The following is a 23,181-nucleotide window of genomic DNA, read 5'->3' on the forward strand; positions in this document are numbered from 1 at the left end:
GTTTAAGTCATTCACATGGGGGAGTGTTGGAGGAGGAATTTGATCACAGTCCGCTTGACTCCAGTGCTCTTAACTCCCAGGCAGCCTTACCATGGCTTTAAATGTTAACGTTCCAGAATCTACAGGGTTAGGATCCAGTTCTTTGCAGTAAGAGTGATTTAAACACCATCACAAAGTGCCCAAGTAAGAGCTAGATTCCCCAGTCTGAGAATTTTGACAGCTACTCTATGCTCCCTTCTCTTCATTGCTACCTTCTACTGATACCCAGTTTATACCACTCACTTATCAAACAGAAATTAGTTTCTCTCTAAATACATGCTCTGGGACCTCAAAGTGGCCCAGCATGGCCTGGAAATCCTACTCCATTCCTCTGGTTTATTCACTTCTCCACTCTGCTCAATGACAATTTCAAATGTCCTTTGCTCAAACCTCCGTGATTAAAACCTTTTTCCCCCTTTGCCCTCCGACATGGCCTTGCATTCTACTTTGCAGAGAAAAATCAATGCCCTTTCTTCCTCCCAATATAAACTGCCTCCAGCTATGATCCTCCCATCCTTCTTCCTTTCTGATCCCTCCACTGGGCTTTGGGTCAACCCCTACCCCCAACCCCACCATCACTTTCTCCCGCACTACTTATTATCTCCTTCTTTTAATACATTCAGTTTCTCCCTCTCTCAATTGATCTCTCCCCATTGAATTTTTTCCTTTTTTTTAATTGTGGTAAAATATGCATAAATTAAAATTTATCATTTTAACCATTTTTAAGTATACAATTCAGTGGCATTAAGTACATTCACAAGGTTGTGTAACCATCACCACTATTTCCACAGCTTTTTCATCATTCCATGTACCCATGAAGCAATAAATACCCATTCTGCTTCTCCCCCACCCCACCCCAGTCCCTGTTCACTTCTAATTTAATTTCTATCTCTACGATTTTACCTATCTGATACCACATTTTAAGTGGAATCACACAATATCTGTTCTTTTGTGTCTGGCTTATTTCACTTAGCTTAATATTTTCTAGGTTCATTTGTGTTGTAGCAGGTAAGAGAACTTCATTCCTCTCATGGCTGAATAATGGTCTATTGTATGGATATACCACATTTTGTTCATCTATTCATCTGTGGATGGGCATTTGGGTTGCTTCCACCTTTAGGCTACTGTGAATCATGCTGCTGTGAACATCAGCGTGCAAATATCTGAATATTTCTCTCCTCCCTCGGCATTCTCTCTCTAGGGCTTTCATGCACCCCCTTGTTTCAACTGCCATATAGATACAGAACCACAGATTATCATCTCCAGACCAGACCTTTCCACTGAGCTCTAGCTCCATTTGTATAACTGCTTACTTGGCAACTCAGATGGACAATATCAGGAACCACATTTATCTCTATTCTCTCCACTGACCTGCTTTCTGTTATTTGGGGTATATAGTTAGGAATAGGATCATATGGTAATTCTATGTTTAACTTTTTGAGGAACCGCCAAACTGTTCTCCACAGTGGCTACACCATTTTATATTCAGTTCTTTCCAATCTAAAAAATGCAAAGAACAAACACTGACCCTGGAACCCTCAACTCTCTGTAGCTACTGCCCTATCTCTCCCCTCCCCTTCAGAGCCAGACTTCTAGAAAAAACTATCTACACTTGCATTCCCCCATGATTTCTCCCCTCCCCATTTTCACTCTTCATACACTCCAGTCTGGCTTCTGGCTTCATCCCTTAGGCCAAACAGCTTTTGCTAAGGTCACCAGTGGCTTCCATTTCACTAAAGAGAGCAGATGCTTTCCAGACTTCATCTAAATTGGCCTCTCAGCAGTGTCTGACACTGCTGACCACCCTTCCTTCTCTCTGTTTCTGTTACCCAAAGCTTCCCGCTTAGGAGTCTCTCCTCCCTCGGCATTCTCTCTCTAGGGCTTTCATGCACCCCCTTGTTTCAACTGCCATATAGATACAGAACCACAGATTATCATCTCCAGACCAGACCTTTCCACTGAGCTCTAGCTCCATTTGTATAACTGCTTACTTGGCAACTCAGATGGACAATATCAGGAACCACATTTATCTCTATTCTCTCCACTGACCTTAGCCTTCACCACCCAAAACTCGTTCAAATACTTCTAAATCTCATTGGCTTCTGGCCAGCCACTAACACAAGCCAGGAACAGAGCAGCACCCTTGGCCCCTCTCCCTTAATCTCTCATATCCAATCCAACGCCAAAGCCTGTTGACTCTATCTCCCAAACATCTCTCAAATCCATTCTTTTGTCATATTCACTTTCGCTACTACTCCAGTGCAAGCTTCCAGCATTTTTAGCCCAGACTACTTCAAGAGCCTCCTAACTGTGTCTCTCCATCCACTGTGACCCCTCTAATCATCTGTTCAGACTAAAGCCTGTGATGTTTAAAAAATGCAAATCTCATCATGCCATAAAGAAGAAAACTCCTTAGCACAGGACTATGGTTTGGCTCCTGTTTACCTTCAGCCTCATCTCCTACCACACACCTCCATACACACTCACCTCTCTCTAGGTCCTTGCGCTCTATGCTCCCCTCCACACAAGGCTTTAACTATGCTGTTGCCTCTTCTACTACTCCTATACCTCTCTACAGATCAAGCATCACTTCCTCCAGGAAGCCTTCCTGACTAGGTCAAATCTCCCTTTTAGGCTCTTCTATCACCTTGAACCTCTGCTCTATAGTTCTCTATTGCAACCTTACATTCCTTTTATGATTATTTGGTTGTATCTGTAAGCTCCATGAGAGCAGAGGCCATGTCTGTTTTGCTCACCATTATGTTCTGCTCAGTATCTGGTACACAAAAATAGTAAGAGTAGCTAACATTGCTATATGTGTCAGGTACTATTCCAACTGTTTTGCACACATTTTCTCATTAATACCTCACAACAACCCTATGAGGAAGGTACTGTTAATCTCCCTTCTCTCTACAGATGAGTTAACTAAGGTGTAAAGAACTTATACATGATGATTTAGCTAATAAGAGACTGAACTTGGTTTCAACCCCAGATAGACTAATGTACGGACCACCAGAATCTACTCAATATTGTAGATAGTTGTTGAATAAATGAATGAATGAATGAGGTGTTAATAAACATCTCTCTTGGATATTTAGATACCATCTTACACAGAAGTAGAGATTAGGCATTAAAGCTCCTTAAGATACTGTCCAGCTCCTTATCCATTGTGGCTGGGTCATGAAAAAGGAAAGGAGGGAAGTTGGTCTCAACTCCTCTGCCTGATTTTCTAGACTTGCTAGAGTCTGAGCAACCAGAAGGTCTAGCCTCATTTCCCTCAATAGGGCAATACAAATCCTTCGTATTCCTCACCCACACCCCAGCCAGACCTCACCTCCTAGGCATCTCTGCCCCTGTCATTCTCACTTTCTGGAATGCCTCCCTATTGCTATTTCTCCAAGTTCTGACCATTTTTCAAAGTTTAGCTCAAGTAGACATTTGCTACAGAGTGTCTTGCTGACCAACCCATTTCTTTTAACCTTCCCTCTTATAGTAAAAATAAAAGTAATGTAAACATCCAAAATACAAAGTTGAATAATAAACAGACATTGGAAGCACATAGAGGCTACTGGGAAATACTACAGTGACAGAAAGTAACTTTCAAAAAAATGAAAGGGTATTAGAGGAAGAACAAAAACAAGCAGGTAGCCACTTGCAAAGAAGTTAAATTCCTCAATCCCTGTCCCCAAATAAAAGGGTTCCAGTGACTTTGGACCTCAAATGGAAAATGAGCTATGCAGGAAGAAGCTTCTGCCCAGCTGGTGAGTTCCTAGAAGGTGGGAAGTGAAGAGGTCACACTATCCGAGAGAAAAAGAGGTTGAACCCTGCAGAGGAGAGGAGACGGGAGGAGACATGCGTGTTTCACTGGGACAGCGCTGGAATGGCATATCGGATCACTTCCACAATTCACTCCATGCCCAGGAGACCTACAAAATATATGGAGATTTCTCTAACTGAGCCATCTCGACAGGTGAACTCGCTGCCCTCCCCTCTGCGTGGGACCCGACTCCCAGGGGTGTAAATCTCCCTGGCAACGCAGAGTATGACTCCCGGGGATGAATGTGGACCTGGCATCGTGGGACTGAGAGTATCTTCTTGACCAAAAGGGGGATGCAAGATGAGACAAAATAGTTTCAGTGGCTGAGAGATTCCAAATGGAGTCGAGAGGTCACTCTGGTGGACATTCTTATGCACTATATATAGATAACACCTCTTAGGCTTTAATGTATTGGAATAGCTAGAAGTAAATACCTGAAACTAACAAACTCCAACCCAGCAGTCTGGACTCCTGAAGACAATTATATAATAATGTAGATTACAAGGGGTGACAGTGTGATTGTGAAGACCTTGTGGATCACACCCCCTTTATCTAGTGTATGGATGAGTGGAGGAATGGGGATAAAAACTAAAGGACAAATGGGGTGGGATGGGGGGATGACTTGGGTGTTCTTTTTTCACTTTTATTTTTTATTCTTGTTCTGGTTCTTTCTGATGTAAGGAAAATGTTCAGAGATAGATTGTGGTGGTGAACGCATAACTATGTTATACTGTGGACAGTGGATTGTATATCATGGATGATTGTATGGCGTGTGAATGTATTTCAATAAAACTGAATTTAATAAAAAAAAAAATATATATATATATATATATATATGGAGACTAAACATCAACATGAAAGCACCCATGGCTCACATGTTCACTTGATGGTTGTGAGTGAGGTGAATGGGTTTGCAGCCCTGTTGTGTTATAGTTCAGCATATATGTAATCCAGATTTTTTCCACTAACTAAATCTACTGGTAGAACTTTGTGGCAAGAGTATTTAACCTGCATTTCTCAAGTTACCCATTAGTATTGAGAAAGCAGCATGTGCTACCTGGAAGTAGTTAAGGAAACTAATTATCTAGGGGAATTCTGAAATAGTACATTTATTCTAGAGCCAGATTAAACATCATCATAATGGTGATAACATCTTATAATACTTTGAAAAGATGTTATTGTTTATGAGGCACTCTCACATGTACTGCTTGGTTTACCTTTCAGAACACTCTTCTGGAACTTCCTCTGGAAGTTCTTTGATCCGTTGCTCTTTCTACAACATTCCAGATTTGATCTGGTGACTGCAGAGACAGTGGAACTTTGCTTTGTCTGGACACTGGACAAGAATGCAGATTAATACCATAGAGGCTCTTTCATGAACACACTGCCAGGATAGGTCATTGAGTGACTGTTTCCTCCTTCTCCAGTGAGGAATTTGGGGCTCAGAAAGGTGAAAAGACCTCATTAAGCTGGTAGCTTTGATGCACTCCTAGTAGATACATTCCACTCAAGAGCCTGTACCATGGTCCCTTCTCTCACTCCATTTCTTAAAGAAGAAATTTACCTGAGAGTTCATCAGGCGAATGGTGGTTTTCGTGCCCACATCTTGTTGGAAGTTGGCTGTGGGTGCCCCATTAAACCTCAAGACAGCATCATGATCATCTATAAACACAGGAAACAAAAGAGGCAATGATTACTAGCAATATCAGAAATACAGAAGGACTGGATGAAGATAGGGCAGGAGGAAGGAGAGAAGGGAAAGAATATGCTTCCCAGCCTTTATCCCATCATGATACACAGGGGAAAATTATGTTTGTATGTCACAATTAGGTAAATCTCATAGACAAAGATGACCACCTGCCCTCCCAGCCACTTCACGGGCTAAAGTGGTCCATATCGTGGCAGATCTGAAACCCATTCAGAAAGACCTGTGTGCCCAGGCACAGCAGAAAAGCAAATAGGGATAGAGAGTTCCTTCTAACCTTACTTGATCAAGCAAGTTTGGGGTTCTCCACTGAAATCTGCACAAAAGTTGAGGGCAGCCCAATCCTCTGTCATTCTATGTGGTTTTGGGCTGTTCTTTATCTACACAGGTAGGATCGGGGATGGAAGTGAGCATTGGCTCAGCACAAGATGCTCTGTAAAGAGGGTGTCCATAGAATTGAGGGATGAAAGCCTCCCTCTTTATTTCAATTCCAACATATGAACCTCAGGATCTGGACATTTCATTCACAAAAACAACAGACTCCTATCCTCAATCCTAGGACAAAATTTCATTGAAATGGCTTGAAAGTTATATAAGATATACATAGTACAAACTTTTTTCAGCTTACAGGGCAGATACACTGAACTGCAAATAGAACTGGAGGTATATCTTTACACAGTTCAGAACTGCAACAAGTATTGACAGAACCAGTCAAAGATCTCAAAAGTGACTGGTAGTTGTCACTCCAGAAATGCAGCTCTATCAGAAACTTTACTTATTCAGATTTCCCATTTTGCATGTGAATAAATTATTGGTGTAGGTCCCAAAAGAGAGGACAAGCTCAAATGGAGTAATCGAGGATAGTTTAATACAGGGACTATTTACAAAGGTGTGGGCAGAGCAGGGAGCCAGTATTGCTCCCAGGCCTAATGTGGCAAAAAGGGAGAGACCCAGAGCTGAGGAAGGTCCACTGGTCAGAAGCTGCAGCCTTCAGGAAAGGAACCCAGATATTGCTAATGTACAGTTGGTAAGAAGGGGGCTGGAGGAGTCCATACCCCAGCCTCTCCTTCCCTCTGACCTCCTGGGCCTGAAGGGAAAAGGGGGAGAACAGGAACCAGAGACAGAGGGTGCTAACTGGAGGGGCTGAAACCTTCAATAAACATAAAGAGCCAAAATGTGGTTGTTCTGCAAGGAGACACCAGGGAAATAGATACTTTAACCTCACTCTTCCTTCCCCCCTCCAGTTTCGCACCAGTATGTCTACTAGCCAGTCCCAAATAAAAAGCCAGAAGGCACGGATGCCCAGTCTACACGGTCCAAAACTTTCAACTTCCCAGGGCATAGGGCCACATGGAAAAGCATGGCTTGGGAGCCCAGGGCCTTCCCCAAGGGCACACAGCAGCTTGGGTGCTCTAGGTCAGTTAAGGTGTGACCTACTCCCCTTGTAAAATCAGGCCTCCAGTGCTAAACGTAATCTGTAGCTTATCTTCCTCATGAAACTACCTCCTCCCTGAAACTCCCTGAGATATTGTTATCTACAAGATAATCTATAATCCTCCCCTCCTCCCTGTTGACTACAATCAATCAGTCAATTGATCCATCCCTCCCTACCTCACAAGACTCCCCCTACCCCCTCCCCACTCCCACGCTTATGCTCTCATACCCACTGGAATGTCTTTGTCCTAACCCTTATAAAGCACTCCCTGGCACCCCCTGCTTTTGCAGATCTTCACATTGAGCTCTGAACCCACCGCCATTCAGAGCAGCTCCTGAATTCAGGTCAACATGACCAACTTCCCACCCTGTAGGTAAGCCCCAAAATAAAAGTTCATATCTCAGAACATGTCTGGTGCTTTCTTTAGTCCTTTGGCTACAAAAACCTCTTGGGCCATGACAGGTGGAGAGTGAATTTGGGGAGGGGAACACCAGCATAGAAAACTGAGGAAAGACCCTTGGTGTCAACTATAAGAAAGAAGAACTTTTTTTGCTCATTCAACAAATACTTATTGAGCATCTATGCTGTGCCAGACACAGAGTACTGGGGACAATGGTTGTGAGCAATAAAGACAAGGTCCTTGCTCTCAGAGATTATACGTTCTGCTGCAAGGAGAGAGAAATAAATAAGCAAATTAACCCATAGATAACATAGATTGTGATAAGTACTATGACACAAACTGAGTTGTGTAGCAGGGACACTAAGGGAATCTCATTTAGATAAGAGTGATCATTCAGGAATGCCTGGTTGCTGAAACTCAAAGGATGGCCAACCATGGGAAGGGTCCAGGGAAGTAAATTCCAATCAAAGGACACAGCAAGCATCAAGACCCCAAGATTGGGCTGGAGACAAGTGAGTGAGAGGAAGAATGGTAAAAGATGCAATTAAAGAGCTCAGCAGGAACCAGATCCTGCAGGGATGTGGGGATCGTGGTATGAAAGTTGGTATGAAAAAAATCAATCAAAGAAAACTTCAAGACAGGCCAGTGACTTGGACTAACAGAGAAAGGGGATAGGATCTTTGTTTACCAAATTGTCCTTCGCTATTGATGGCTGAAGAATTCTAACTCAAACGGGCCTCAAGGAGATCACCAGGTGAAATCTACAGCTATTGGGACCCTAGCAAACAACCCTTGAAGGGCAGAAGACTACAGAAAAGAAGTGTCATCACCTTTCTTTAACTTACAATTAGAGATCATAAAAGGATGCAAATTTAAAAAGAAAAAAAAAAAAAACACCTCCCTAAATGCAGATGATACAATTACATGCCTAGAAAATTGACAAGAATCAGCTCAAGGTAGTAAATTTATGAACACAGCAAAATCCCCAGCCTCCAGATATAATAACTATAAAGAGCTAGAAATTATGATGAAAGAAATTTTATCACAATTTGGACCAAACTTTTTTTATATTTTCCAATTAGGCTAATGAATCATATTATGACTATAGAAGACTAAATTCTGATTCTGGCTGGGGAAACTGGACGTAATATAGATCAGGCACACACCTGGTTCTCCTCCAGCCTCTCTCAATGGCCCTTCTGAATTTTTCGTTTGTCCCTGTTCTTTACCTGCCCTTTAAATGTAAACTTTCCTCTAGGTTTTGTAATTGGTCCTGTTCCCTGGACTACAATGGCCACCTCAATATAAATGATTCCTATATCTGATCTCTAGCCCTTATCCTTCTCCAGAATCTAATATCCAACTGCATAGATATTGACATAAGGAAATTCACAAATATTTCAGACTCAGCACATCCATAATGAAACCCATCTTCCTCCAGAAGCTCATACACCCATGGCTTAAAATAGCCTGCTGCAAGACTAGAAACTCTGGCTCCTGCCTCTCACGCAAGGTCATTTCTAGTTAGACACTAAGTTCAGTCTCTTCTGCCTCAAATCAGAATCAGAACCTTTCTTTACACCAGCATGACCACTGACCAGACTGGCCTGGCCCTTCTCATTTGGACGTGGTGATAGACCCCTTAATAATTGCCTCCAGTCCATCCCACCCCTCCATAACTGCCATCATAGAGAAATCTCTCCAAAACACACACGACCCCAGCACTCCCTTACTCAAAAACCTTCTACGTGTTTATTTGGTGCAAAATCTATATTTTCCGTAGCATACTATACAATTAACTTGTATGGTTAGTTTATTCAAACACCATAATTACATGGAACTTTGAATAGGGAATGAGATCTGGTTGGTTTGTACAGGTTAGTGTGAAGCCCCACTATATCCCAGAGTAATTTGGGCAGAGAATAAAAATGTATTTGCAAAGCTCCCCTGAGGAGCTTTCCCCTGGGGGAAAATGTGGAAATATTAAACTTCCCCACCTGGGGAATTACTGATATTCTCACAAGCATAGGGAGCTACCAATTTAGAAGGCCTAGCTCTCAATCTTGGGATTTGCCCTTATAAAGCTTGCTATTAAAAAGGAGAGGCTAAGCCTACTTATAATTGTGCCTAAGAGTCAGCCCCAGAGAACCTCTTTCGTTGCTCAGATGTGGCCTCTCTCTCTGAGCCAACACTGGAGGTAAACTCACTGCCCTCCCACCCTGTGTGGGACATGATTCCCAGAAATGTAAATCTCCCTGGCAACAGGGGACATGACTCCTGGGGATGAGCCTGGACCAGGCATCATGGGATTGAAAAAGTCTTCTTGACCAAAATTGGGAAGAGAAATGAAACAAAATAGAGTTTCAGTGGCTGAGAGATTTCAAATGGAGTCGAGAGGTCATTCAGGTTATTCTCATGTGTTACATATATATCCCTTTTTTAGTTTTTAGTGTATTGGAATAGCTAGAAGGAAATACCTGAAACTGGTGAACTGCAACCTTGATTCTTGAAGATGATTGTATAGCTATATAGCTAACATGGTGTGGCCATGTGATGGTAAAAACCTTGTGGGTCACACTCCCTTTAGCCAGTGTATGGACAGATGAGTCGAAAAATGGGGACAAAAATTGAATAGTGGGGGGGATGGGGGGTGGGATGTTTTTGTGTTCTTTTTTATTTTTATTCTTTTTTTTTTTTTTGGAGTAATGTAAATGTTTAAAGGTTGATTGTGGTGATTAATGTACAGCTATATGATGGTACTGTGAACAACTGAGTGTACATTTCAGAAGATTGTATGGTGTGTGAATATATCTCAATAAGATTGAATAAAAAACAAATAAACAAATAAACAACAACAGGGAAAAAAAACCTTCTAGGGCACTCTATAGCTTAAAGAATGAGACTGAAAGCGCTAATCTGAGTGTCAGCCTTCCCTAAGAGCAGGCACCTGCCTGTCATTCTGGCCTCATTCCTCACCCCTCTTCACCCAGCTGGGCCCCACATCCCAGCCACGTGGGACTATTTGTGATGCCCAAACATACTCTGCATTTCTTCTGCCTACAGCCTTTGCTTCTTGCCTTTACCTTAACTCCCAATGTTCTTCTCCCTTTTTCCTAGGTAAGCAAGTAAGCAAGAATATCAAGGGATTTTTTTTCACCTTACAAGGGACTTATACAAATTTTATTATAAAGCTACAATCATTAAAAGGCACAAAAGCAGAGTAGCTACATCTGGTGGCTTTTGAGTCAAACGAGGCCTGGTTTCAAATCACAGCTGTACGTTTACTAGTTCTATCACTCTTTGAGCCTCAACAGTTAGCTCATCAGTAAAATGGGAACAAAACCGTACCTGCTTCATAGGGTTGCTGGCATGTTAAGCACACAACAGGTGCAAAATAAGCATTACTCTTCTTGGTCAGTGTTTTAAAAATATGCTGTCGTTTGAAATAAAAATTGCAACAAATCTAAGATTTTTATATGCATATGTAAACCACAAAAATAATTTAAAATGGCTGAGCCCACCATTGGCCAGTTTGAGGGAAAGCTCAGCACCCCAGACCCAAAATGCTTGTAGCACAGTAAATTATTACAATCTCTCTGATAAGATCTTGTAATGGACAAGACAGCCATACAGCTTATCTTACTTTGGTCTCCTAGTCCCACTCCTGAGGATCTTTCACTGTTAGAGAACAGCGGTAGTCATTTAGTTATCTGCCCAGAAACCTCGTTAGCAGCACTATTTGTAGGAGTCCACAATCTGAAACCATCTGATATGTTCAATAATTGGGCAAAGCTAAGAAATTCTGGTCATTGTGGGACGGCTATCAGAAGGGCTTCAACAAATGGTAGTCTCCCCTTCCCTTTCCCCTTTGTATTCTCAGCTCACTTTTCTGTATTGTTGATGAATACATGAATGAATCAAATAAATGAATGAAGACCTTAAAGTATGTGTAGAACTAAATGCCCAAAGGATATACCTGATAAAAGGCAGAACATTTGAAGCCTAACATGCAATTTTTATTATATCCCAGGATCAAAGTCCTTCCATGGAAATACATATTTGCAATTATAACTAAAGTCTATAGAAAAAAAGATTATTTTAATTAATGTTGTCATTAAACCTTTTATGGAGCACATAAAAATAAAGCCGTAGTTCCAGTCACAGAGATCAGGCTCTGCCTCAAACTTCAACACAGTGCCACCCAGGCAGACCACGGCAACTCGCCATGAAGAAGAGGAATCCACTAACAACTGGGATATTCTAAACACTGACATCACGGGCAAAAATGGGAAAGGGAGAAAGAAATGCAGTGCTCTTATGGATGAACAAACAAATCTCACTCAGTTTCTAGAAAAGTTAATCCAAGAGAAATCAAGGAGGCAAAAGCAAAAGTCAGGTTGGGACTGATCACCTTGGCAGCTTTTGCTGAGAAGTGCTGCCTATTTGGGAAGGTAAAAAAATATGATTTTACCACTTCTTTCTGCTCTAGAGAACCTAACTTGGGTCTGCTTTGCTTCTTTGGAGAGCCTGTGCTTGGTTTCGGACCATTTTACCTGGCAGTCGTGTAAAGCAAATAAAAAAGGAGACACATGACATCACCTGCTCTGGTACCTTCCAGAGCCTGGCAGAAGAGGAAGCTTCCTGTGCTTTGCTTTCTTTAGCCTGATTCATTTTCACTGAAAACACATTCTCTCAAAATAAGTCAAAAAAAGAGCCTCAAGCAAATTCTTAGCTCTCTGTTTTACACATGTTTAAAAATATGGACAGATTTTCTATCTTTATAGAAAAAGGGTTTCAAGAAAAACAAATTCTGATCAGTGTTTCTGAACTTTTTTTAGGTCACAGACCCCTTTGAGAATCAGCTGAAAGCTGTGGAGAATCTCTCTGGAAAAATGCACAAACTCACATATACATACGTATACATTATACCTACCAAATTCACATATATTTATATATATAAATATATATTCACATATATATTTTTGCACATAATTTAAACCCTGAAGTTGGTCCATGACCCCCAAGTTAAGAATTTCTGTTTTAATTAATTATTTTCAAAGGGAAAGACTGAAAATTACCCAGGTAGTTGAGGCCACAAGATATGATTAGTCCTTCATTAATCAGGTAAAACTATAAAATTTCAAGACCTAAAGATGAAATAGAGATCTATGACTTCATTATTTTCAAAAGTCAATTGTAGTTTTGTGTTTATTGGTAGCAATGGAACTCTCTCTTCAAATGAACTCTTCTGTAGAACACCAATACTTAAACTAGATAAAACAAAGTTTTCTGACTGATAAAGATATTAGGGGCCCAAATCCCCATTTTTTCAGCTACCCCTGTGACACCTCTGACTCCAGTAAAAGCAGCTGAAAACCATTGACCTGTGCCCACTCTACTGTCCACAGAGTCACAATTGGACCCCTTGGGTCTAGTTCCCATCAGTATGCCCAGCTACACCCAACGAGCACTGGCTGTTCAGGTAACAACTTTCATATCCTGGAACCTACCTATTTCTTGGCCAAGTTGGGAGGACTTCAGGGATCCCGCCGATGAGACAACGGCACACCTGCTCCATGGCCCAGCCTTGGTCCTGATGTTCTCCCTGGGCAGGTAACCCTCCCATTCAGAGGTATTGAAGGGAAAATCTGTGGCCTCTACCATGGACACATTCACGTGGTCCCGGAGGTGGCAGTACAGGGCTTCTGCACTGAACTTGACACCAGGCCCTGGCCCCTTATAGGACACTTTGTACTTGTTCATTCTCAGGTAATTCTTCCAGATCTTCTGCAGCCTGGGGATGAGGTTTTTGGAAGAGCTGTCTTTGTTCCACACCTGGAAGGAGGACTGTGGCTTGGCCTTCGCTGAGACCCTGGAACTACTGAGGGTCTGGCTGCCCCTGCGGGGGTCCTGGGTGCTGCTTGAGGACAAAGGTCCCATGGTCAGTTTCTCCAGACTCCTCAACACCTGGAATTCCTTTGTTTGCAATTTAAAGAAATCATAGTAACTCCCCTTCTTCATTTCCTTCCACACGCAAATGATCCCAAACAGGAAAAAGGCCAGGACACAGTAGCTGAGCTTTTTCTTTAGATTGATGTGAATCATAATGAAAGGTGTGTTCAGGGAAGCCACTCTGTTCTGAGCAGGAAAACAAGCCTAAAAAGAATAAAGGGGTGGGGGGAGGCAAGGAAAAAAATGATATAAAGAAAATCCAAAAGTGGCAATAGGCATGAGTGGGGTGAGAGACTGAGCAATAGACTTAGAGCGAGGATACCTGAATCCTAGCATTAGTCTAAGGAGCCAACTATGCAACCTTAAGCAACTCTCAGAAAAAAAAAAAAATCAGCCTCAGTTTGTTCCTGAGTGTAGATAGCAGTCCTTCTGACACTCCCTTCTTCCACTCTGAGCCATGAACATTTGCTGTATCCTTTCACCATTCCTTTTTACAACCAGAATCTTAGTTTTGTGCTGTCTTGGTCTAGGTCCCTGACTGCATTCTCAGATTCTTAAGATCAGGAATTGCATCTTACATATTGTTCAGTTCCTAGAACCTGGCACTGTTGGTTAAGTGAATGAATGCATGCTTGAAAAATCAGGATGAAAAGGAAGGGCAGCCTGATTGATCTACCTCACTAGAATCTGATCACCCTCAAATCCAACATCCTTTGAAAATAGCCCAAAAGAGATCTCTCACCACAGATGATGCCATAGATTTATGATGTGTCTCCCTAAAGGCTGTGATGTTAGAATCCTGCATTAGAGGAAGACTTAGGGTTTGCTTCAAAATATTCAGTTTTCTGTTGTGCTCTGCAAGAGCACAATCAAGACACAGGAAGCTGCCCACCTCATGGTTAAGGACAGGAAATCTTGTCAAGACAGCAAACATGTGACCAATTAAGGAGAAGAAAACAAAAACTCATTTGAGCAAACTATATGTTCTTTCACTTAATTTCACCATAACCAGGATCACCATGATGCAAAACTCCAAAGACCACCATGCATATTGTAGTTGAATATAAAGGGCCTCTTATGAGCTGTTCAGAGGGGCCCTGATAATAACTAGCCATGAAAGTATTATAATCTCCATTTTCATAGATTAAACCTGAGGCTCTGAGAGGTTAAGGGAAGTACCCAGGACCTCAGTGCTGAGTAAATGGTTGCCCTGAGGCTCAAATCCAAGTGCATCAGAGTACATAACCCATGTCCTTTCCACTATATCACATGCAGAACTGTTGAAAGTTCTGGAAAATAGATTTCACTGAGCAAATAAAGTCTGAATCATCCCCTTTATATCTGAGTAAAGACCTACTTTGTTTCCTCAAACCCTATTGCATAACTGAATGAAAGATGGAAGCACTTTGAACTCAAACAATTTCTGTACCCTTTTGTAAAACATTAAATTCTTTCCTAAATCACTGGGTTTATTTATCATAATGAATCAAAGCAATTGTCCCTGGGGTTTTGCTAACACACAAAGGGTCTGCGGTCCCTTCCCATGTAGCCCACTCCCAAGAATATCAGGGATAGGTGGTAAAAGTACTAGACTGGGTATTCACAAAACCTGGGTTCTCACCCCCATTCTTGGTGACCTTGGGCAAGTATCTGCAGCTACGTTTCTGTAGACTAAGAATTTCTGCCCTGCCTTATTCATGGAGTGTTGGGGAGGGCCAAACAAGAAGATGATGTTAACGGGCTTTGAGCTCAGTAAATATAAAGGCACAGGAGGTACTCTGACAGAGATGGGAGAGCAGCACCTCAGCACAAAGACCATGTGGAGGCGACATGAGACAAGAAAGATGGCAGAATGGACCACTGTCTCCATTCATCAGCCTGAGCTTCAGGCTCTTCATCTGAGATGCTTTAATTTACCTGATTAGTAGACAGCTTTGAAATCCACTGGCAGTGCCAATCAAAGCAGTACTTCCTACCACCCCAGACCTTAGAAACCCAGTGGCTCTGGGAATTTTGGGTTCCTACCTCTGGATGCTGAAGTCTTAGATGGAAATATACACAGAGGGAGAAGAATTCAAATAAGAGACCATGAAATGGGAGGATGTTTGTTGCATTGTCAGAAAACTAGGAACCAAATCTCCTGAGACACCCAACACAGCTAATCATAGGACCTTATTGCAGCTGGTGAAGAACTAGAGAGAAAGAGAAAGTAGCATTTAAAGAGGTCCTACATGTGCTTTTGGTGGCTTGGAGCTATGTACCCCAGTAAAACATGTTCTTAAACTTAATCCATTCCTGTGGGTGCGAACCCATTGCAAGTAGGATGTTTTGATGAGGTTATTTTAGTTAAGGTGTGGCACAATTCAATCAGAATGCATATTTATGCTTTTACTGGAGTCCTTTTTAAGCAGAATGGAACTCAGACAGATAGAGAAGCTTAACATTACTGGAACCCAGAAGAGAAGGGAGAGGCCAGGAGAGGCTGTCATGTGCATCACCCTTTGACAGAGTTGCGCAGGACCAAGGATCACTGGCAGCCAACCCTAGAATGCCTGTCTTTGGGAAGAAAGCATCACCCTGATGCCTTGATTTTAACTTCTATTACCCTCAAAATCATAAGCTAATACATTCCCATTGTCTGAGCCAACCCATTGCATGGCATTTGCTTGAGTAGTCAAGGAAACTAAAACAGTGCTATACTTTACTTGCAATATCTAATTTAATCTTTGCTATAATGCTTTGGGATAGATATTTTAAAACCCCATTTCAGAAAATGAAACTGAGGCCTTGCAAGGTTGCAGACTTCTCCAAAGTCAACAGCTAATCAGTGCTAAAATCAGAATTCAAACCCAGGTCAATCTAAGTTTATGGTCTTTCCACTAAAGAACAGACATATATGATAGGGACAATGAAAAGTCAGTGTTGACCAAAAAGGGCTCAGGAATCAAGGGCTCTAGGAGGGACAACGTGACCTGTCAGACAATTGCAGGAAAGTCTCCTTCACCATCAGCTTTGCACTAGCCATTATATGTGTGCATTGTTTTGACCACTCATGAGGCCCTTTCATATTAATCAGATATTATGAGGCTCAGCATAATCCTGTGAGACAGGAAGAACAACTTTTATTAGCTCCATTTATAGCTGAAGAAACTGAGATTTGGGAAACACAAGTAATTTTCAAAGCAGCATGACTTGGAAATGGTGGTATTAGGGCTTGACTTTTATGTGTGTGAGTGAAAGGAGACTAGGGGAGGGGCCTGGGCCCACTTCCTCTGCAGCTGTGGCCAGCTTCCTGCCAGCACCAGCACCTACTCTGCAAGGTTGGGTTTCCCACAAAAGAAGAGTTCTGCCATCAGCCACGTCAAATGATACTCCTGCAACCTTCCGGGAGCTTCAGCCTTCATGGCCTGTGCTCCATCACAGCCTCAGAGAACTCATCTGAAACTTCCCATCAGGACTCATGTGGGACCCTCAACACCCCACCCCCACCCCCCGTGGTTGAGGCTCCAAGTCTGCCAATAGACAGGAGGTTCTGATCATAGGCATTACAGCTTCAAGATACTTTCTCATCTCTTAAGTTGGTCCAGTGAGACAGATTGAAGAAGAGTCACCTAAACAGCCCTACTGAGGGAAAGAAATAGCAAACTTTTCTCCACAAATTCTCTGGTAAAACATAACTAAACTCTGAATTTTCCAATCACCCCAGATTGCTTTCTTAAACCTCCAGACCTCTGCACTGATGCCTTCTCGCTCTTGTCCATTTCCTGTCACCTCAGACAGCATTACTTTTCTGCCCCTGGCAACCAGTGGAACTCACCTCCCGGACTTCAGCACTATCCCTGCTCCTCAGAGAGACAAGTGCTTTGTAATGCTTGTGTTTCATGCCTGACTTCTCTGATAGAGGGGAACTCTTCCTGGCATCATTTCTGAAACCCCAGGACCCCCACCCAGCACAGTGCCTGGAACAGGGTGGATGCTCAGTAAATGATTATTGAACGAATGGGACTATATCTATAATTCCTTGCAACCCCCCTGAGGTTTCCAGAACAAGAAGAATAGAATGACAGCCAGCATTATCTCCTGCAGAGACTAAACAAAACACTGATTCAACAGAAAGAAAACCTCACCCAAAGTAAGGATCCTCCCCTGATCTCTGTGTCACTGCACATTCAGTCCCAAATGCAGTGCTTGTTACATAGTGGGTGCTCAAAAAAGGTTGACTGGATTACCAGAAAACTTCAAATCTTGTATTTATAGCTTATAGACATGGGCAAGCAACCTTTCCCCTCCTCAGTGATTCAGAATTAAAGAGGACTGAAAACAAATAATGGTAAAGATACATGAAGAAAACAGCAAGCGATAGCCTGATGCTGAGAACCTGTGTGTCCTTGCCAACACACTCCACCAGGCTGTTTCTTATTCAGTAATGCAACCCCTTGCTGCCTCCATAGCCCATGCCTCTGGGTGTTCCTTACCTGCTGCTGGTGCCTGCAGGCCCTCCTGGTTCTCAGGAACTAGAGCTATTCTCCATGGGAGGGATAATGGGTCTGGAGGTTAAAGCTCATCTTTCTCAACGAAGTCAAAAACCATCTGCAAAAGGGGAAATAAAAGGGTTAAACATTAACGAGAGGGACAAGGACACTATTCTGCTGGTCTCCAGCATTGGACCTGGCCTGGGTTATGGCTCAACCCCAGGAAGCCCAGAGGGCTTGGAAAAAGAAACAGACAAGAGCCTATTTAACAGGTGCTGTGTTCTGGATCCATAAACAGCACTGGGAGCCTAGAAATAGACCGATGCTATGTAAGAAAGTTAAAGCAGACCCATACAGGAAGAAAGGATTATCTAATCAGTGGTCTTGGGATAATTAAATAAAAGAGTAAATTGGGGGTGAAAATAGGTTCATCTCAAAATAATCTTCCGACAGATTTTCAAAAGGATCATTTATTATCAAGAATATTTAATGACATGAATGTTCAGTACTATAATATTAACTGAAAACAAAATAGGGTACAAAAGTTCATATAACATACTACCCAAATTCAGAAAAAATACATTTTTTAAAATGTACACGTGAGAGAAAGGACTAGGGGAAAAAATTCATCCTGGATAGCAGAATAATGGATGTTTCCCATTTTTATAATTTTTAGTATATTCCAAAATTTGTATAATGTCCATGTACTCCTCCTAGACTTTGAAAAAATATTATAAAAATATAACTTTAGAAAGCTAAAACTAGAATTGTGCATTTGTCAGCTCTTTCTTCTCTTTGATATGGTGTAAAAAAAATAAAGGGAAAGTTTATAGATTCAGTTGCATGAAAATTCCAACTTTACATAATGAAAAAATACTACACCTACAATAAAAAGGAAAACAACAGTCAGGGTAAGACAAAGGATTAATATAGTAAAAGCCACCCAAAATAAACAGGCAATCAATCAACATGAACAGACAAATCACAAAATAGAAAACACAATTAGCAAGCATATGAAATTATGTTAACCTTGAGGGAAACCCAAAAGGGGCAATTGGAATATTAAGATTCTAGTTTACAGAATTTATATTAGCCAGCAGTTTTCAAAATGATAATACTCCTGGCTGGACAGATTTTGATGAAACTGGCATATATTCAAGGGAGCAGTATAAATTAATTTAACCTTTTTAGAAAGTAATTGGGCCATAGAATTAAGAGCTCATAACTACTGACCAAGTTGTCATATTGCCAGTAAGTAATACCGAATAAAAACTCAAAGGTAGAAAAAGATTATATACCTCAGTTTTCTCAAATGTTAAACAGTTCCTTACCTTACGCAGTTGTGGTAAAGCGTGAAAGAGGATTAATGAGACAAGGAATACGAATTTTATAAAGCAATACGCACATGCAAAAAGAAAGGCTTTTAATTTCAAAATTATTTTACTGTTGAAAATTTGTTAACAACTAAGCTCCCAGCAACAGGGAAATAAACCATGGTGCATCTACTTGACAGAGTATTATATATATAATTGCATGTGAATTTACGTAGCAATAACGAAGACAATGTTTACAATATCACAATGATAAAAGCAAAGCACAAAATGTCCTCTGTGCATACGTTGTGATGAAAAGTTACGCACATCCAAGTTCCTAGAAAAAAATGTATATGGTTGAGACCTGGAAAGAGTCAATGAGCAAACTGATAAGATCATGGGCAAATTCTTGTCTTTCAGTTTGACTTCCTTTATTATTCTTATTATTTTAGTTTAATAATTAAGGCAAAACTGTTGGGGACCTTACTGGAAATGCACTTCAACATTGTGTATCATCTGATACACAATATTAGGCCAGCCTCAAAGCTAAGAGATCTAGCATTAACAAAACCAAGAGGAAGTCATAGTGGCCATAAGCTAGCTTTGCCCCATGAACCAGGAGGAAATTCTCCACGGAAGACCTGGAGTTCAGACTGGGAGAACCCCAGCTTCTCATGACCAGAAGGCAGGCAGCCAGACAGGGCAAAAATGAGAGGTGTTGTCAGCGTTGTTCCCCTCTATCTCCTATTAGTACTTAGATGAGGGCCTGGCACATAGTGGCCACTCAATAACTATTTTTGAATGAATGAATAGGGGGAGGGTTCTCAGCTATTAAGAAGTCTATTCTTCGGGCATCATTGGGAAAGACAGTTGATGAAAGGGGATCTTTCTTAGCACCCTCATCATCGGCAGTCACCTGACCCTTGGATGCCGCCTCTAGCCTAGGAACTCTGGTTAAATGCCATCACCCAAAGCATGAGCTGCTGGGACATAAGACCTTTGTTTGGGTCCAGCCCATTGACATCAGAAGACTGCAGCGAGCCCAGCCTCCCCTCTTCCTTCTGCACGTCACCTCCATCTGCTCTGAATGATCTGACCTCCAAGAAGATAAAAATCTCCTCTCCACTCTTGATTCCCAAAATCAACCAATTGAGACAGAAATGGTAAAACTGTCAATCTAGATCTCTGGAAGGTAATGAGGGCCATCCAAAAATAGTCACTGCTACTGATGAGACAGCAGCACTGGTGACCTTCAACCACTGCAGAAATGATAACAGAGTCCCCCACTCTCTGGGTAAGAAGAAACTTTAGGCAAGCATGACATTACTAGCTATCATTTATTTAGTACTAGCTATGTGCTAAGCCCTGATGATAGTTTAGAGGGTAAAAGAGCTCTGCAATCAGACTGATATGGGCAAGAGTACAAACTCTGTCTCTCACTAGTTACATGACTTGGGCAAGTTACTTAACCCCCTATTACTCAACTTCTTTATCTGTAAAATGGGAATAATAAGACAGATCCTATCTCACAGGGCTATTTAAAGAATCCAGTAAGATAATACACCCAAAGAGATGGCAATAACATTTGTGACAAGGATTATGTGCATCACTTCTTTCACTCCTCACCATCCCCTACTTTGTGGATACCATTACCAACCCCATTTTGCAAATGGGGAAACTGAGTCTTGGCGTACATAAGCAATTTGCCCAGAGTAACTGAGTGGCATTCCAAATATCCCATGCTCTTAAGCTTTGTACTTAAGGTTCCTGGAATGTCCTTTCCCACTCTGTGGGGACACACACTTACATGCCCCTGACTCTGAAATGATTGATGAGACTCTGCTGAGCCTGTTTTGGCCCTTATCAAAATACATGACATTTATGTTGGCAGGTCTGTCCTAACCAGACTGAGAGTTCCTTCAAGACTTTTCTCTGGTCCCCAGCATTTAGCCAGGCCCCAGGCCATAACTAGGAAGTGCTCAGTCATGTTCAAGCAAAAGAATTAAGCTAACTTGGACACCACCCTCCACCTTCCCCAAGACTTCAGTTGCTATAATCCCCTTTAGGGCACCACCATTGCAGACGTTCATTTGCATCTCTTTGGACCACAATGTCAGGAAATTTACCACCTCCCCAGGTAGCACGTGGCTGTGTGAGCAACAGTCTCATAGAAAGATCTTAAAATGGATTGAAATCAACCTCCTGGCAAAAATAAATTGAGTGGTTTAAGCACAGCTCTCTGGAGCCAAGTTGACTCATATTGAGAACATTTAACACTTGTCGAGCACATGCTACCTGATAGTCTCAGTGCTAAGAGCTTCACCTGTGCCAACTCATTTCATCCTCACAGCAATGTTACGCAGGCTATATTACCTAATACCCATCCTTGCTGTGGCATCATCTCCCCTGCCTGGTACACTCCTCTTCATTCCTTGAATATTTTAGCTCCTGCCTCACTGTAATTCTCTCCAACATTTTTCTGTCATAACTTCTGTTGATATTAACATCTACCAATAGGGTCTGTGCTGGTTTGGATGTATTGTGTCCCCCAAAACCCCAGGTTCTTTGAAGCAGTCTTGTGGGGGCAGACATATTAGTGTTGATTAGATTGGAATTCTTTGATTGAGTGTTTCCATGGAGATGTGACACAATCAACTGTGAATGAAATGTTTGATTGAATAATTTCCATGGAGGTGTTACCCCACCCATTCAGGGTGGGTGTTAACTGGATCACTGGAGTCGTATAAAGGAGTCCACAGACAGAGGGAGCTCAGAGCAACTGAGAGTGACATTTTGAAGAGGAGATGTGACTTAGAGAGACATTTTGAAGATGGCCATTGAAAGCAGACTTTTGCTCCAGAGAAGCTAAGAGAGGACAAATGCCCCAAGAGTAATATTTTGAGAATTCACAGGAACTGAGAGAGGAGCTGGAACTCAACTCAGGATCAGCAGATGCCAGCCACATGCCTTCCCAGCTTGCAGAGGTTTTCCTGGACACCACTGGTCTTCCTTCAATGAAGATACTCTATTGTTGATGTCTTACCTTAGACACTTAATGGCCTTAGGACTGTAACTTTGTAACCAAATAAATCCCCTTTATAAAAGCCAATCCATTTCTGGTGTTTTGCAAGACAACAGCATTAGCAAACTGTAACAGGTTCATTCTAATACCCTGGCCTCTCAGTTTTTGCTTTCCTCTACTCCAAAAATTACAAGCTCATCCCCTCACTCCCCATGTCATATCGCCGATCTTGTCATTTCCAAAAACTATACTCCCTCTGTAATCTCAATTGCAAGCATCCCCTCTCCAGTCACCACTCCTGTCTTTGCAGTTTGCTTCAATTAGTACCCCAACTCCAATAAACTTCTATGGTTCATTCTATCACCTTTCACTGTCTGTCACATCCATTTTTATATTATGTTCTATGGTCAATTATTAAAATGTTTCCCTAGGCCTCTCCCCTTAAAGCCACATGTTTGGCTAACCTTGGTTAAACTCAACTCTCTGCTTACTCCACCCTGTAACTATGTGGCTGAACATGGCTGGGGAAAAATCATAAGACCACATGTAGTGATCTCAAATCAGGTTCAGGATCCCCAACTGCAAGCAGGTTCTTAATGTTTCCCAGCAGTCAAAGCCACTTCTCCAAGTCTACTTATCTTCCATTCTCTTACATATTTCTTACTTCCTCTTCTCTTGAAAACTATCCCCATCCTTACTCTCCACTGATGAACTTGCTACTTATTCACGGAGAAAATAGAAGCTACCAGAATAGAACTTCCTCACTACTCCTACCACAGCTACCACCTCGCCTGCATTTATGCCCATACATTCCCTTGTTACTATGGATGAATTGACTGTGCTCAATGCTTGCAATGTCCAACACTTGTCCACTAGACCCTATTTCCTCTTGTCTACTTAAGGACACTGTTCCAGAAACTCTCCCACCCCCCTTTTCTCCTGCATAACAGTGTAACCCCCTCAAAGATCATTCCAATACAGACATGCTATTATTTCTCCTATCTTTAAAAAGCAAAAACAAAATAC

At 41.9% G+C, this 23,181-nt stretch overlaps 1 protein-coding gene across 7 annotated transcripts in view; it reads right to left on the bottom strand.

Annotated features, from left to right (window-relative positions):
* ST6GAL1 (ST6 beta-galactoside alpha-2,6-sialyltransferase 1) overlaps positions 1–23,181 on the bottom strand; it is a 130,679-nt gene that overhangs the window by 23,024 nt on the left and 84,474 nt on the right. For 6 of the 7 annotated variants that reach the window (XM_037838628.1, XM_037838608.1, XM_037838619.1 and 3 more), the window contains 3 exons: positions 17,824–17,938; positions 12,907–13,552; positions 5,421–5,518 (listed from right to left, as the gene is read on the bottom strand). In XM_037838628.1, coding sequence (XP_037694556.1) covers positions 5,421–5,518; positions 12,907–13,501 — 693 coding nt within the window. In that variant the 5' untranslated portion in view covers positions 13,502–13,552; positions 17,824–17,938. The remainder of the gene's footprint in view (positions 1–5,420; positions 5,519–12,906; positions 13,553–17,823; positions 17,939–23,181) is intronic. The other variant, XM_037838660.1, reaches the window with a different exon arrangement.

The sequence above is a fragment of the Choloepus didactylus genome, chromosome 1 (assembly GCF_015220235.1).
Source record: "Choloepus didactylus isolate mChoDid1 chromosome 1, mChoDid1.pri, whole genome shotgun sequence".
NCBI lineage: Eukaryota > Metazoa > Chordata > Mammalia > Pilosa > Megalonychidae > Choloepus > Choloepus didactylus.